This window comes from Sarcophilus harrisii, chromosome 2, assembly GCF_902635505.1.
Source record: "Sarcophilus harrisii chromosome 2, mSarHar1.11, whole genome shotgun sequence".
Lineage (NCBI taxonomy): Eukaryota > Metazoa > Chordata > Mammalia > Dasyuromorphia > Dasyuridae > Sarcophilus > Sarcophilus harrisii.
This window is the reverse complement of record NC_045427.1, coordinates 15,958,574-15,976,519: the sequence shown is the minus strand read 5'-3', so window position 1 is coordinate 15,976,519 and position 17,946 is coordinate 15,958,574. Positions and strand designations below refer to the sequence as shown.

Genomic DNA, 17,946 nt, shown 5'->3' with positions numbered 1-17,946 from the left:
TATTGGTTTTAGAACTTCGTCTCTCCTGAATGTTTCTAAGTCTTGATGGCACGTTAGCAGACTTTCAGTGAGACACAACTTTGTATTCTTACTGCCCACACAGAATTCCCTCTTCCTTAGGATTTGCGGGGAACATAATTCCATGATCTTGCCATATATGGCAATCCTTCCATTGCCTTTCTGGATATCAACAGAAAATTATTGAATGAAAGTGCCCCATTTGTGAGTGCATACATTATTTATTCATACATACATACATAAATACAAAGTAGACTCAAAGTACAGGTAATTGGGGGGAGGGTGTGCTCAGGGAGCAGTAGCAGCTGGGGGCATCAGGAAAGTCTAATCTATGAAGTGAGCCATCCATCTTACCAAGGAGGGATGATCTGTGGAGCTTAAAGGCATGAAGCTAGGAAAGACACTGGAGAAGAAGCAGCAGCAGATTAGTGAGCATAGTGTTCAAGGGAATAACATGTAGGTAGGGTGAGACTGCAGCAGGGAAGTAGAGGAGGGAGAAGAACAGATTCCTTGAATTTGTCTGCTATTCTCTGTGAGAAAGGATATTGATCTGACTTTGCCACACAGCCAAAGGGATTTATGACAGAAGCACCAGGAGCAGGGGATGCCATGGTCAGAACTAGCTAATTGATGGGTCTTTGGTGCCATGTGGTAGATAGTTAAGAAGTTATTGCAGTAGTTAAAATAAAGGTGACTAGAACCTGAATAGAAAGAGCAAAGGAGAAATGGAAGCAATTTGTTTAGCCATTGACCAGAAGGCATATACTTCATTTCTAGAAATTCCCACAAAAAGTGCTGCTTCTGCTTTCTTTGTGTCTTTAGATTCATTGGGTTATGCATCTAGCTGTAGGGCCTCCGCGTTAGGTTGGACATTTTAATCACAACATAAATTCTAAATAGCTTCCCAGGATGGTTGGACTAATTAATAGTTCTGCCACAAGCCATGTTCTTGTTCCATTCCCCCTCAAACACCAGATATTTGTCCAAAAAGTCTATAAACATATCTATGTCTCCTCCATCCTCAAAAAAGAAAATAAAAGATCCTCATTGAATCAGTCCATCCCTGCTAGCTGTTATCCCTCATCTTAGTAAATTGCCTGAGAAGGTTGTCTATCATTGGTGACTCCATTACCTTAAGCATTCTGGCTTTTGATGTTATTAGCCCAAACTGCTCTGTCCAGTCGCCAGTCTTTTAATCGCCAAATCAAATAGCCTTTTTTTCACTCCTTCCCGAGTCTCTTGCTTTTCACAATACTGTTTTCTCTCCCAGTTTTCTTCTTACCTGTTCCAGTAAGTCCTAGCACACTGTTGGCACAATGCTAATTCCCTTTTCTTCCCCATTCTTTGATCTTTATTCATAACACGCGTACCAGCAGTATATCTGTCCTGGGCCCTGTTCTCTCCTTCTATACCCCAAGACATTCATGATGAGTCTGTTAAAGTTACACTGTACCACAAATGAGGAATTCCATAGGCACAGTTTTGTTCAAGGTGGTGATCTGAAAAATCTGTGATTGAGCCACTAACGTGGACTTGTCATATGTGGCATTCACAGCGTGCTGAGAATGTGAGGATTATCACTCCCATCCCCACCCTGCAGTCCTAGAACTTGGATTAAATTCCCTATAACCAATTTGAAATAGAATCTGGATGATCATGGCACTGATGCACAGACAAGGGTCTGCATCGTTAAGGGATTTCTGTGCTAGGAAACATCCAAAAACAAACCAGTCATAAAATCAGAGCAACCCTCACATGCTACCCTGGCACTCTTGGGATGTTAAAAGTCCAGAGGAAAGGGCCTCAGCCTCTTGGCTATAGATCTTCTGTCATTCATTCTTAGAGGGAATAGATGAAAATGTTACAGGAAGAAACAGTGGCTGAAGTGTTAGTCTGCCAATGAAGAGGAGTCCCCACAACAAGGGGAGGAGGGATGGGTACAGAATTCTAGAATCTTAGCCGTAGAAAGGACCTTGACAACCCATTGTATGTATGAATTGGCATTTTACTCCCCAACATCTTTGATAGTGGGGAGATAGGAAAAATTATTGGAAAAGAAAATGTGAAGAGCTTAGACTGATTCATTGGTCCTTCAGAAGAAAAATCACTCCAATGTTAACAGCTCCTTTTTCAGCCTCGGTTTTCATTGTTTTGTTTGAAATGCTATAAATTTCCAGAATTTTAGACTTAAGTCAAATACAGATAGAAAAACACATTTCTAGGTCAAAAATAGGAATTTTGAAGTAGTTCTATTTGTCCTCTTCTATTAGTAAAGCTCATTTAATACTTGAAGTACTGGCTTACTTTTTTTTTTTTTTTTTTTTGTATTAAATATTTGTGTCATAAAGGTCAAGTTTGCATCATAAATGCACATGACCTTATTTGAATTTAAAACATCCTACTTGATTTGGTAGCAGTGACCTTGCTTTATGAACACATTTGACTAAAACTAAAATTCAATGTGAACAGATCAACAACAAACATGGCATCAAGATTTTAACTGCTCTTCTTCCACTCTAGAACTTAATGGGAGGTAATTTGAAAGCCTAACAGAATTTATTTGTGCTATTTTCTGTAATTGGAAAAATACTTACTGTTTATTTAGTGTAATTTTTGATAGAAATGGAAAATTGTTGGGTTTTTTCCCCCAAAAGAATAGAAATAGAGAAAATAAGGTTGGGAGGAACATTAGGGAAGAATTGTAATGCATGATAGAAATTCACTTACCAGAGAAGAGAAAATGTGAAGAAATTGTATAGTTACATTTTTTTCTCCATTCTACAAAAAGATTCCTTTTTTTTTTTTTTTTTTTTTAAATTTTGACTTGCAGTTGCAAGCAGGAACCTTGGCAATAGAATTGAGTATACAATGCAAAAGCTTCAGATCTATTAAACAATTCTACATGTCCTTTTTTTTCTCTTCTATAAATCCTTTAGCCAAAATGGAAAGTCACCTCATAGTGGAGTTGATTGATATCTACTTTCTTTTGCCTTTTTAATCTTTTTATTGAACTAGTTCAGGGGTTCCAAGCCTTACCTATCTCTTTTTCTGGCTAGGACTTCTGAGGAGTCTCCACTAAATGGTTTCTTCCAGTTCCTCCTCCTTCCAGAGTTCTGTGATACTTACTAGATCATTATCCTCACAGTGCAGAACATGGAACATTTCTGAATGTTCAGATTATCAGAATAAGCTGTGGGAGAAAGAATTAAGAAAAACAGAAAATGACTTTGCTAACCCCAAACTTGGATGACTCCTTAATAGTCTTTGAAGAATACATTTTGCATACATTATTTTCATTGTTTTGAAAGCATTTGTGAACTCAGCTCAAGGAACTTGACCCAGTTACTCTGCTTATTATTGGTATTGTCTTAATGTCTTTATCTTGAACATATAGATAGAGGAAGTATGTATGGCTCAGTGGATAGAGAGCTAGCCTCCAAGGCAGGAAGACTAGGGTTCAAGTATCAATTCTGATACCGACTAGCTTTTATAATCCTGGACAAGTCACTTCATCTTTAAAGTGTAGAACAGGTGAGTTCCTTATGCATGTGAAATCTCAGATCCAGTTGCTGTCCAGATTACTGCCAAGGATTGAACACCTGTGCATTTGGATGTAGAACACAGAATAGGCATTCCCTTTTGATTAGGCAAATTCTTACATTATGATAAAGATACATGATGAAATGATGGGCGTACAAGACTGCGAAAATAAAAAAGGGGGGCCATTGGTCCCATTCCCTTTTCCCTACTACTACTCTAGGGATTTGCAGCCTAATGTTCCAGTCACTCTTTGACCAAGTTTCATTTTATATTAACAGATTCCATGTGGAAACATTGATTCTCCACTTTTGCCAGTGGGAAAACCCTTATAAGATTATTTATAAAAGGTTTTTTAAATGTCTATTAATGATACTAAATAGAATGCTTCTTTTAAGAAATTTTAGGACAATTGTAAAATTAACAATATTATGGGCATTCACTATTTTGCAAAGAACATTTTTGATTTTCTTTTTAAGTGCTTTTTAAAACTTGGGGTTTTCTTAGAAGGAGGTAAACTGATGTCTTAGTCATTTTGCTAGAATCCTGAAGCTTTTTAGAAATATAATGGTACATCAGCATCACCAAAGAAAACCCCAAACTGGTGATAGCTATCTTCAGCTATGCATTTTTACATAAACTTAGGTTTTTGGAAGTTTTTTTATTTTTTATTAAAAGCTTCTTAATCTTCCCAGATTTACCTCACTGTCCATAATTTATGTTGGCATACAACTACTCAAAAGTGAAAAATTAGAAGTTAAGAATGACAGAAATCTTATCAAATACATGCTTCCTCAAAAGAAACACCTGATGCTCTTGAGCCAGAGGGGATAATAGCTTACTGAGAAAAGAACATTTGGGCCCTCAATTTCCTCATCTATAAAATCAGAGAATTGCATACATACACACATACATACATAAAACATGTATTATATGTAATATATAATAATAGTACATATTGTACATATATAGTATATAAAAATTATATATATATATATATGTAATTATATATGTTTTATATATATATAAAATAAGCCTTCAATCTGTTACTGCAGGCATTTAGCTATGGAACAAAGTCCTGCCAAAGGCTATCTTGAGAAAAGAGGGCCCAGGCAGAAGCAGCAAACTTGGCTGAGAAAACACCTAAGCCCCTTGGGTGGAGAAGCTAAGCCCTCTAGGCTCCCAACTTCAGCCTTTCACAAGGTTGGGGCTGTGTTGCTTATAGTTGCCAAATTGGTGGTTCTCTGGTTATTTCATAATAGCTAGTAATCTGATTAGGGAAAAAGACATTGAGGTTTAGAGATTTAATTTGAAATCCTTAGCAGAGTATTTATATCCTAAACAAGGAACTTTTTTTTTAAACACTTATCATTTTTGTTTTGGAAGAGAGCATAAAACCTTCTGGTCTGGTTTGTTTGTCCTAATTCTCAGGCTCTTCTCCTTTGGACTGATTGTTGTTGCCCATCCAGTTTTGCAACATCAAACTAGGAATAGAATTCATGTTGTCATCATTGGACAACCTAGGTGATAAATTTTTATCCTTAAAACATATAGATAATAAGACTATAATAATAATATCTGGGTCATGGGTCCATTTTGACCTTCTCTTGGTATACATAGTTTAAGATTGTGGTCTGTGTTTAGATCCTGTCAGATTGCTCTTCCCAACAATTTTTACCAAATAATGAATTCTTATTCCAAAACTAAAATCTTTGCAGTTTCAAACACATCACTATAGTCCTTGTCTACTTTGTTCCACTGATCAATCTTTCTGTTTTTAGCCACTACCAGATAATTTTGATAATTACTGCTTTATAGTATTGTTTAAAATCTGATATTGCTGAATTTCATTCCTTTTCATTTTTCTCACATTCGTTTCTTTGAAATTCTTGACCTTTTGTTCTTCCAAATGACTTTTATTATTAATTTTTCTGACTCAGTAAATTTTTTTTTAGTAATTTAATTGAGATGACATTGACTAAACAGTTTAGGTAAAATTGTCATGAACAATTAATATTTCTTAGATTATTTCAATCTGACTTTATTTGTATAAAGTGTTTCATAATTACATTTATGTAGTTCCTGAAGCTGTATACTCTGAGGTGTACTTTATATTGTCCATAGATATTTTAAATGCCTACAAGAATATTGATGAGACACAGTAGTTTTCCTGTTTATCTCTTTTAATTAAATCTATCTTGGCTTTAACTTTGAGATCTTGATTGCTGCCTCAATCTTCTACTCCCTGCATTAGCTGAAGCTAGAGATTTTTTGATAATACAGTGTAGAGCCAGGTATATCCTAACCTAGATAAAATTTTGGGTTTGTTTAAAATACTGTTTTAACTAGATAGTATGTTCCCAATGACTTTTGTATTCATCTTTGCAAGTAGTCCTTTGGTTCATGTGGAGAAGGGTTTTGTGTCTGGGAAAGAAGGTTACAAATGGGACGTTTTCAAACAAATGCATTTTCTAGGAAGGAAAGCATTCATTTACCTGTTCAACAAACTCATTACCAGAATTTCCTGAATTTAATACAGTTATTTATTTTATCTTATAGCTAAGTGGATAATGTTTAAATGATGTAATGTTAGGTGTTGCATATAGGATATATATTTTGGAATGACCTAGCCTGTTCTTCATATACTTGAGCAGGCCAGCCCTTTTCGATATAGAAATGGTGATTCGTTAAGAGAGCGAATTTCTGCCTTCCAATCTGCTTTTCACCAAGTGAAGGAAAACGAAGGAAAACCTGGACATTTAGGGCCAGAAGGAGAATTTCAGGCAGCAGACTGCAGTAAGTAAACCAAGTTAATTTTGTCCAAAATTTTTATTCAAGACAAATTATTAGCTATGGTTCCTGATGTAAAAATGTGTTTGATGAATACATGTTGAGTACTTTTGAGTTGCCCATTGTCTAAGCAATGTACTAAATTCAGCAAATGTTTATTGAGACACGAACTGCTTTCCATTGTAGTAAAAATATTTTTTATGATCATACATTATCTCCCCCAAGCTTTTAAACCCTAATAATAAAGCAATGGTCATCTTGAATTGTGGAATCACAAAAGGTAAGAAAAAAGAAAATTAACTTGACATTACTGTGCCTGTTGTCATGGTGATACATAGCCTTAGTGGCTTGGATTCCAACAATTGCTTGGAACTGTCTTCAAATACAAATATATAGCCTTATGACTCACGCTCTGTAATAGAAAGTCAAGAAAAAACTGAGACCTTTTCCTCCAATGCATATATTCTGAAACAAACATTACCCATTCATATTTGTGATTTATTTTTAATTATTTTTAACTACTACTCAACTGTGTGGCTTTTCAGTGCTTTTGACCTAGTAGGTCATGTATATCAATATAGAAAATTTGCTGATGACAGAATTTCTGTGAGATAATAACTGAATTACAGTATAGCCTACCAGGCTAAATTCAACAACAACAAAAAAAAGAGCTTTTTTAAAATTCCTCTCTTTTGGGAATCTAGATATACAAAAAAGATTATATGACTTCTATAAGAATTTATGATAAAGTGGGGGACTCGGATAAAAAGAGAGAATTTAAAATTTTCATAGACATTGTAAAACGTAATTGCTACATAAAACTCTTTAAGTCTTGCTTACCAATTTAAATATAAAATAAATGTAATAATTTTTCAAAGCTATCCCTCTTGCCTCTGATACTTTTTTAATCTATCATATCTTCTATACATTGTTTTGAATAATATTTCCTTGACTCTTATCTGTCTTTGCCTCTTCTGCCCAATTCCCTTGTAACAAATAAGCAGTCAAAATAAATGAGACTTGGATAGAGCACCAGCCCTGAAATCAGGAGGACCTGAGTTCAAATCTGGCTTTAGACACTTAATGCTTCCTAACTGTGTGACCCTGGGCAAGTCACTTAAACCCCTGCAAAAATAAATAAATAAATGAGACTTTTAACAATCTGGTATGGCTTTGTCAAAATTTAATTTGATTTGGGCAATAAAAGATGTATCTAAATATAACAGAGAGGGAGAAAAAATTGGCCTAAGTACTACTGATATGAGTGATGACCCAGAAGCCATTTCTGGAAACATCATAGTGAGGCATTGGGTTTAGTCCTATTTTGAGGCAAGGTTGCACAAGGGATGGTGGTTGTTTATGGAGGCCAACCAGGAGTGTAAACTGCTTGGAGAAGAAACCATTGAAGGTTTCTCAATTGAGGACTCACCTTGCCAGATAAGTCTGCTGAAGAACTCCTTATTAAAGAGGTATTTAGAATTTTAGATAAGTATTAGATATAATAAGTATTAGAACTTTTTTCTTTTTGTGGCTTTGATGTGTATAACCTTGAGTTACCCAATTTCTTTAAATTTGCCTTTTATCCGTGTTATTAGTTTTTGCCTTTTAAGTTTCAAGAGTAAATTGTTTAAATAATTTTAAAGCTATCTTTTTTTTTGTCTTGATATTTTACTCCTCCCCCCTTACCTCCCCCCCCAAATTGGAATTTAGCTAAAAACAAAAGCCCCAAACATTGTGAACAGCCCAAGCCGTGTGGAGAGTTACCATCAAAGCGAAGACGAATATCTTATCAGAGAGATTTAAAGGAAAATATAGCTGATGGTGAAAAAAAATTGACTGACATCCAGATATGCCATATTGCTACTTTTCCTGACGCAAACAGAACTTATACCTGTGAAACTTCTACGACAGATCATTCTAAGGTAATAATTACCTGGAAAAAGTTATCAGGACTTAGTGGTTATACTTTTATTTAAGTAGCACTTGATTCTCTATTGAGTTTGCTGTGCAGTATGTGGTGATTGAGTGTTAATGGGGTTGGGGGTGGCTGCTAAGTGAGTACCATTAAATTTTCATGCGATTCCTTTGGTTTTGTTATATCAAATGCCCCTTCCGAAAAGGGGCCTTTTCTAATGAAATAAAAGATGAAATATAAAGCTTTCTGTATTTTTAAAAATTATTGCATTGTAAAAATTAAGCATTTCTACCCTAGGATCTTGATAAATTTTTAAGAATACCATAGTTTAAGAATTCATTTCTGACAGTGTAGACATATTCTGCTAAATAAAACAGCTCCTGAACATAGATCTTATCATTGAGCAAAATCTGGCCAATTCTAGAGATTACCAGAGAACCCTGCGTTATAGAAATAAGGTAACTAGAAAATGAGTATTTGTCTGCTAAATTTGAGCCAGGAAACTAAAAAGATTACCTCTGCCTGTTTAAAGTGAAAACAGATAGTCATTACTATTCCTGTGCCCAGTTACCATTTTGAAGCCAAATTGAAAACAGGAGTATTTTGTCCAGATTGGAGAAGAAATCAGCATTTGCTTAGTTGGTGTTTTGCAGTTAAGTTGATCTTAATCAGCACTTTCCCCCCTTAGGAATCATCTTTTGATCCGTCCATTGTTGCACAGTCTGGATGCTCAGTTTTAGAGGAGACTTCACTGAAAAATCTCTCAGGGCCTGCAAAGGGTAATTATTCCAAATTTTACTGTGGTGACCTCATGCTCTATTTAAAATGCGCTACTAATAGTTCTCATTTACATAGTACTATAACATTGGCAAAATGTTTATTGTTTTGTCTCATTGGGCCCTTGCAACATTTCTGGGAGGTAAGTGGTGATATTATCCCCATTTCACAGATAAGGAAACTGAATCAAACAGAGTACAGTGATTTGTCCAGGGCACATAGTTAGTTTCTGAGGGCAGATTGTATTGACCTTGGGTCTTCCTGACTTCAGGGCCCAGCGCTTTTTGCACTTTGCCATTATTTTAGAACGCCCATTCTGGGAGGATCAGCCAATGCTTATAAGATATTCCCCAAATCTAACATGCATGAGACTCATCATTAAGTTAATGGGCATAATCCATCTGTTAGGGACAAGATAATGTGGTCTGCTAAAGGTATTTTAGCAGAGGATATAATCTATTAATCAGATTTTGATAATATTAGGCCCTCCCTGCTCTGCAGGAATCATTGTTTAATCAATGCACATTTTTGCTGTCTCATGATCCAACTTATTATTCAGACTTCCTTTTTGCTTTTGTTCAAAAGCTTCACTTGTGACTAGTTTTCCCAACAGTGCATCCTAACTTCTATCCCTGCAAAGACTGAGGCCCAATGAGTTCTTGATTCATTTCCTAAATTTCCAGTCTCCTTCCTTTTACCCTATAATTTTTATAAAGGCTAATCCTTGATATATCCGTCATTACTACAAAACTTTTTAATATGTTTGTATACCTTGTATTCTTTCATTTCTCTCTTTTTTCCTGTATCTTTAGTTATCTACCTTCTGTTCTTACCCTTCTACAGAAATTATAGTTTTTAACTGTTGATTCTTCTAAATACAATCACCTTGAACTCCCTTTGCCTGAGAGACAGTAGTTGTTCTCAAAGCTAGAATAAGTCTTGAACATTTGTAGGCAAGTCCCCTGTGATAAATTGCCTCTACCATACACAATAATGGTGAATGGCAGTTAAACTGTAATTTCTGTAAAGATTTAACTTCCTTAACCATTTATGTTGTTCAGAACTTTGCTGAGTTTCTGAGATTCGTGGCCATTTACCAGTCAGTATATGTGCTCAGGTAGAAACTGCTCTGGCTGCTTGTTGGGGATGTTGCAGAGAAGCAGCTCATTTGAGGTTGTGAATTAGGTGAGATGAATCCTGAAAGCCCAGTAACACCCAGTGAGCCTCCAAGCTCTCTGTTTTAGAGCCCATTTAGGTTCCGTAGCCTCTAGCCTTGGTCAGCATCTTTTCGTGCACATGACATCCAAATATTTTCATTCCTGACTTCCCCTTAAGCTCTAAACTCACATCCACTTAACTAAGAAGACCTCTATACCATCACTTGAAATACATTATTTCCCAAAGTTTATTATCTTTTACCCAAAACAGTTTTGTCTTCTTACTTTTTTCTAATAGTAGATGTCTTTATTTAGCTGATTGAGTGCTCTCTTTTGATTTCCCCCACCCCCCTTTTCTTTACTTTTCAGTTTCCCTCATATGTAACTCCACAGCCATTCTCCCAGTTCAGATTATTACAGATTATGTTAACTATTAACTATTTCCAAACTAATCATTCCTATAATACATTTTTTATTGCTGTATTGGATGAATTTTGCTTTGTGCATTGATCCAAGCATATTATTCTGCTCAAAATCCTTCTGTTCTGAATTATGTAGCCTACCTGAATAAAGTTCAGACTACCTAGCTAAATTCATAGTATTACATGTTTTAGTGTTTATTTAAGTTGAAGTTTTTGAAGCCATTATTACATTTCCCAATAAAGGCCAAGTATGTGACAATACTAAAAGGAGATGTTCCTTTGAATCAAAGAGGAACTGGGGGAGGAAAGGGTTGGTGGAGGGAAGCATTCACATGTGGAATCTATGATCCTAAATGTTTGAGTAAGACTAAAAATGTTTAATAAGCCTCCAAAAGAGTTTAGAGAAATTTGTGGAGAAATCTGTTCATTACTGACTATTTTAGTGGAAAGTTCAGGAGTTCTTTATAATTTTTAAAAGCTTTTGAAGTTAAGTTAAGGCTATTCTTGTCATGCTCTCCCACAAAACAGCCATTGGTAACAATTAATGGAGTATAAGGAGAGGAGGTCATTGATTTCTTTAATGCATTTTTCACAGCATTCTAAGTTGTATCAGGGTTATAGTTTTCTTTGAACTTGAAGTATTTTACTTTATCTTGCTGCACGAATCTCAGACTGTTAGGGAAAAGTAGTTTGACTTAGCAGAGATTACCTAAAGTACACTATATACATCATTGCTTTGGATCTGGACTGCAAATGTAGAGGAGTTGAAATTTGGAACCATTTTAATGCATCAGCCCTCTCAGCACTGAAGGGGAGGGAACAGGGCTGAGCAGTCTTAGTATTACTGTCAAACTGAGCCCAAGTGTTGTAGAAGCCAATATCTCTGTTCTTCAGGTAAAAAGAAAGAAAACTCTAGTGGCTCAGACAGGTAGAGTTCCATGTCCATCATCACCTGGGGCAGGATCCAGGTCCTTAGATGCTTTCCACTGATTCCCTTTTCCAAGTCACTAATTCTTTGGATTTTGTTATGCAAAAGTTCGGTTAGAGGGCTGGAAAGCTATAAATCATGTGTATTATTTTCCTTTTCCTTGTTATTGTTTATCCTTAACCTCAGTATAGAGTCAAAATTTTTCTTTTTTTTTTTTGCTTTTACTGAGCCTGTGTGTCTTCCCTTTGTCTGGCCCACAGCCAGCAGTGCAGCTGTGGCCCCCTGGCCCTTTGCTATTGAAGATCAGCAGCTTTTACCTACAGCGTCAGTGCCGGGCCAGTCTTCCTTTCCTTAGGAAACTTGGTGGCCCTTTCACTGCCAGAGGCTAACCACTTTTATCAACCCTTACCAGCTTTCTGACCCTGCAGCTCCAAATAACCTCCTCAGTAGTAGCAGATCAGAGTTGTTTGTCCCCATGGTTGGCCATGGATTCTAAAGGTTTTTATTTGAATGCTTCTATCTTCAGTGGCATTTTAGAATATTTTTCTCCACATCAAAATCCACAGTGATAATTGAATATCTACCTTTAACACAAACACACTGCCCTGATTTTACTTTCCTGGTCCCTTTGGGTCATGGTGTCAGGTTCTAGGGCCCTTCCGGGGTCTGTATTCAGACCCTAGATTCACGTTAGAACCCTGGCTGGAATATTTCAACCCCAGCAGCTACGCTGAAATGTTTAGTGATGAGTAGGAGCATCATTTTGCTGTCTCCCAGCACACCTTTGCAGAGAACAGACTTAAAACTAAAAGCTTCATGTTCTCTCCAGTGTACTGTAGAGTAAGATATTTCATTTAAGAACTAGGGGGGAGAATCCTTCAAAAGCTTGCTTTCTCTGTAAACAAATGGTTTGGGGTTGTTTTTTAATCTAGATTGGCCTTACTTGCCCCTAAAATCTTAAGCTTTTGTATGTTTCTCTTGAAGGGAAGGACACAGCTGGATGTGCAGAGGAAGAACTAGCAAGTAATGCTGCATCAAGACATCGTGGAAGGAGAAGCAAATTTGAGAAAGAACTGAACACAGAAACATTCAATGAGACCATGCCTCCAATTGCACCTGTGTACCAGGGGGACCTTTCATCTTGTGAGTCCTCCTTCCTTCGATCTGTGCTGAAGAAGACTCCCGTGAAGCTGCTTCTGGAAAGCTTACAGGTAACATCCTTGCAAATAGAGACTTGTGTGGCTAAAAGGGAATTCTTCAAATGGCTATTTTCCACGGACACTTGTCTAACTCTTGTCCTCCTTCATTCCCATTATCCTGAATCCTCCCTTCATCTTCATAATAATTCTATTCCTTTTTCACATCTCATCAGGATTCTCGGGCTTTGAAATATCTTCAGATTCATTATAGGAACTATGAAGGCCTGGAAGAAGGCTGAAGTATTTGGGTATCATGGAAAGTCTTAACCTAAAAGGATGGTCCCTGAAATGCTATTCCCAGATCCACAGGTCATGCCTGACAGATTTCCTCGCATTTTGGACCTAGGAAAAGTCTATCTGACACCTCATTTAGCTAGCCCTAGGTTGATGTTACCTAACGCCATATAAATAATTAGTGGCAAAACGGATGAGATGATCACTCCATTCAGTTTCAGTTGCTTTTTAAATATATCTTCCCCCAGAGCCAACATTAGTTTCCCTATCCTCCAAGCAGAATCATCACTCATGTGTTAAGCACTACTGCGTGCTACATAGCCCTCTGGGTTCATTATAATAGTTGACACTTGGATAACTGAAGGATTCTAATACATCTTCCTGATTCCCAGCTTCAGCATTCTTTCCACTAACACATGCTGCTCTCTTGTGGAAGAAAGGATAAAATATTTATCAAACTGAAGGAATTTTGAAGTGTGTGCCTGTTAATTGTAGACATTCATTAATCAAAAAGAAGTATGTTTAAGTATTTGATGAATGTCTTTCACAAATATGGATATTTGATTGGGGGGGGTGGATTTCTGTAGTTATTACAGCTGGTGTTGAATAAATATTTGTTAAACAGAATGTGCATTTATTGGGGTGCTAGTAGGTACCTATTCAGGACCCAGTGTGTTGTGTCAAAAGGAGTATATTGGGGTGATGTAAGGGAAGTTGGGTTTTTGAATGGGTGTTGTCTTAAATTTAGGGTTGAAAGCTAAAGAAAACCAGTTGGTCAGAGAGTTGTGTTTTGAAGGGATCTCGGTAGCTTTGCCTTTGGCACTTTGCCTTCTTCCCTAGTGAAATCCATGTGGTGTTGGCTTCTGTGTTTCCCACGGTCTATATCTTCTGTATAAACTCAGCTCTTCTATCAAGTGTCTGGATTCCTCCATTGTTGGAGGCAGAGAATTGAGGTCCAGGCATGGGAAGTCATGGATATCTTGTCATCTTTCTCCACTAATGGGACTCTGCAGACCAGAGGTATGACCAGCAGGAAGAGATTTCTGTAAGGAAACACAAGGGTAGTGGAAAGGATGATGGATTTGTATTTGGAAATCCTAAGATCAAATCCCATCACCTATCTTCCGGGTCCCTATAAAAGAAAGGGACTTTTAAAATATCTCTTCCAGTAACAGATTATATCATCATATAATTCTAGTTATCACTTGTCTGTTTAATGACTAAATTATGATTACAGTGCAATTTCAAACTTTCTTCAGCTTCAAGGTTAAGCAGTAAATACATTTCTTAATGATTCCTAGCTCTAAAATGAGAGGAAACCTGCCAGGCAAGACCTGTGAGTGACATCTGGGAACAGCACTTCAGGAACCATCCTTTTAGGGCTCAAACTACCATATCCTGATACCTTGCCACTGCCTTCAAGGCCTTTATAGTGCCTATTATGAATCTGGAAAGTTTTCAAAGTCTGAGAGTCCTTATGAGTTAGATGAGAAAAAAGAATAGGAATATTGTGATGATAAAGGAAGGCTCAGGATAATGGGAATCTCTGGCAAGGAGATGCTCAGTCAGTTCTCATAGGCTTTGAAGATTAGTGATAAGAATAGACATAATTTTAGTGATAAGAATAGACATAATTCCCATTTTCATTCTGCTCTATTATGTATAAAGCACTTTCCTCACAGTAAGGCTATGAATGAAGATGTGCAAGTATTCATGGTAAGCAATAAAAGGAAAATTCCAATTTCCACTGTGTGCTTTCCAGGTCTGCATTGCGCTGAGTGAAATTGAAACAGATTTTAAACATTGAGAGTGTTCTTTTTAGGAAATGTTTTGAAACTGTTTTCCTAAATAACATTAGGGATCTAAAATATATCATTGGGCTTTGTTTTCTTAGGAACATTGTGACACCACTGGTTATGATGGAAAACAATCATTCTCATTCTCAGATCTTTCAAAGGGTTGTGAAGAACTGAAAAATGGTAAGAAAAATTGTATTCTTTTTTTTGAGTCTAAGAAATGTTATTTTTTTGTTACCAATAATTATTTGGTCAGTGCTCTTTTCATTCATTTCCTTATGTCTTTGTACTTCTGCTGAGTAGTATTTCTGATTTCAGGATCCCTTATAAACCAACAAGCATTTAAAAAAAAAGGCTTGCTGTGTATATTAGGCACTGAGATAAAGGATAAGCATATTGAGGCAAAAAGCCGTCATGGTTTCCAAAGATTTCATAGTCTGATGGGAGCGACAGCATGTACATGCCAAGAAACATGTAACAAGGTATAGGTAGGTTAGATTGGGAGTGACCAACAGGGAAGGCACTCTTGGGAGGTATAAAAAAGCTGCCACAGTAGGTGCCACTTGGTCTGAGCATTGAAAGAAGCCAGAATGCAAAGATCAAGGGGAGGATGCTATTCCAGGCTCAGGGGATTGTCTTATGGCTAATGGCTGAAGTAAGGGGGAATGTCTCCGACGCAGGGAACAACAGTGAGGGACCAGTGATGCAGCTTTGCTGAGCACATAGATGGGGGAAGAAAATAGAATAAAACCGGAAAGGTGAAGTGGCCAAGCTATGAAGGACATCAAAGGCTCAAATAGAAAACTTTGTATTTGATATAATAGGGAGGTACAGAAATTGATGAGGAGTAGAGGTTTGTGTGACTTGGTTTGATCTGTGCTTTAAGAAGCTTGACTCCTGAGTAGAGGATGTCCTGGGGGTGGAGACCAACCAGCAGGCTATTGAAATAGTCTGGGGTAGAGCATGGGCTGATGAGGGTCTGCACCAAGGTGCGGCTAGCATGGAAGAGAGATGACCATGTTACAAAGGTACAAATGAGAGGACTTGCTAACTATGAGTTGATGAACCTACATTGGGAACCTTAAATGGTAATAAGAAAGTATAGAGAAGGGAAGGATTTAGGAGGAAAAAATAATGACTTCAGTTTTAGATATAATGAGCTTAAGATAAAAATTTACAAGCCATCCATTTCAAGGTGTCCAGTAGGCATTTGGTGTTAGCAGACTGGAGGTCGAGAGGCTAGGGCTGGATATCTGGGAGATAGTTTCATCCAGGGGAGTCGAAGAGATCCCCAAGTAAATTGTTATAGAGAAGAGGAGAGAGGACTCAAGAGAGAGCCTCTGCTTAGAGAACACTCATGAATTATGGGTATGAACTAGATGAAAGCCCAGTAATGTAAGAAAACCAGGAGAAGGATCATGAAAATTTAGAGAGAAGAGGATATCAAGGAGAAGAGGATGACCAGCAGTATCAGAGACTGCAAGAAGTCAAGAAGGGTGAGGATTGAGAGAAGACCATTAACTTCTTTTTTCCCTGAGGCCTGCCCAGGGTCACACAAATAGTGTTAAGTGCCTGAGCTGAATTTGAACTCAGGTCCTCTTCTGAAAGGCTGGTGCTCTATCCTTTGCTGTGTAACTGCCCCAAGACTATTAACTTTGTCAACTTTTGTCCAACTTTCAGTTGGATGGTGAATTTGTAAACCAGTTTTTAGAGAGTTGAATGAGAGGAAAGGAAGGAAGTCCCTAAGACATCAGCTCGCAAGGACATGGGCATGTTTGTGGGCAGTAGAGAGGTAGACACAGAGATGTTGAAAAGTGGGAATGGTAGATGGAGAAAGCAGGATGGAGTGGGCTCATTTTTGCCCAGGCAGGAAGAAGGATCTTCTCTTGGGAAATGGGGCATCTGCACAGGGATATGAGGAAGAGTGGAGAAGAGGGAACGCAAAGAATGGCCTCAGTCTTTTAGTGAAATATGAGGCAAGATCTCAACTATGGTTTAGGGGGAAAGAGGACCATGGGAGGTTGGAGGAGAGTTGGAAAGGTTTGGAAAAGCACTTCTGCAGAGGGAAGTAGAATGAATTTAGTCAGATGTGAGAGGATTGTTTTGCCTTAGTTGAGGGCCCATTTGAAATTATGTAATATAAGTTGGTAGGGGGTCCAGTGAACACACTATAAAGATTTCCTCCAGGTTTTGTTTAATAGCATGTGAGTAGGAGTGAAGGCAGCAGATGGTAGAAGTAATCTCAGACTGTGGTTTTGTAGAACAAAATCTTAGCTAAGGGGCAAGAGACAGAAGTGATAGTAGGTTTGATAGTAGGTTCACTAACTGGTCGAGATGGGGAAAAAAAGGGAATATAGTCAGTGTAGGGGAGTAATGACCTGGGCAAGAACTGAGATATCAAGGATTAGTGGTCATACTTAAAGATAAAGAACAAGGTTTGGAGTTGCAAGATTTGAATGGTAACAGATTATTGTCAGATCACTTCACGAATATGAACCTGAAACACTTTGTTGCGAGAGGGAAATTTCAAGGAGACATGACTCATGTCATGGAGAGACTCACAGAGTAAGCTGCAATATTGAAAGGTTAGGGGGTTTGAGAAAAGAGCGCCAGTGTGAATGCTGAAGTTCCCAATTGTGAAGGCAAGAGTTGGAGAGGAAGAGGCTAAACTACTAAGCCAACAAGCTCTCCAACAGGAGAGCTCCATCAAAGGAGGCAGCCACATCTCAGTGTGAGAACAAATTGAAATTGAAAGCTGATTTGTTACCTTTCAGCAAACTTTTCACAAAGCACAGAAGAAGGGGCTGCTGGGGTGATTTGGTTACTGTTTGAAAATACAAGAGTTCTCCATCCGTAGGGATTTGTATAATGCAACCAAGTTCAGAATCACAGGAGGAGGGTGATGCTGTGTGTGGAAGTAGGTTAATCACTAGGGAAATGAGATCAGATGGGGTTATTGTTCACTGGGATGGGAGGGGGAAGGGAGTGTCTCAGAAAATGCTGCTTGCTTTGGAGCCTATTTAGAACCTGAAATAGAGTGATAGGAGCTGGAGTTTGTTGAAAGCTCTCTGAAGTTGCTAGGAAATTCCCTTTTTTCCCCAAGCAGATATGGGCTTTCCCTGTTACTGATGACTAAGTTTGAGTTGTTGATTTTTCAACTTATCCAGTCACTG

The 17,946-nt window shown here is 37.6% G+C and overlaps 1 protein-coding gene across 2 annotated transcripts in view; it reads left to right on the top strand.

The window, feature by feature from the left end:
- The window catches only part of CDCA2 (cell division cycle associated 2), a 40,089-nt gene that overhangs the window by 9,398 nt on the left and 12,745 nt on the right, over positions 1–17,946 (top strand). The window contains exons 5-9 of one of the 2 annotated variants that reach the window (XM_023495294.2): positions 6,207–6,351; positions 8,056–8,267; positions 8,949–9,039; positions 12,529–12,755; positions 14,872–14,956. In XM_023495294.2, the coding sequence (XP_023351062.2) occupies positions 6,207–6,351; positions 8,056–8,267; positions 8,949–9,039; positions 12,529–12,755; positions 14,872–14,956 (760 nt within the window). The remainder of the gene's footprint in view (positions 1–6,206; positions 6,352–8,055; positions 8,268–8,948; positions 9,040–12,528; positions 12,756–14,871; positions 14,957–17,946) is intronic. The other variant, XM_031949647.1, reaches the window with a different exon arrangement.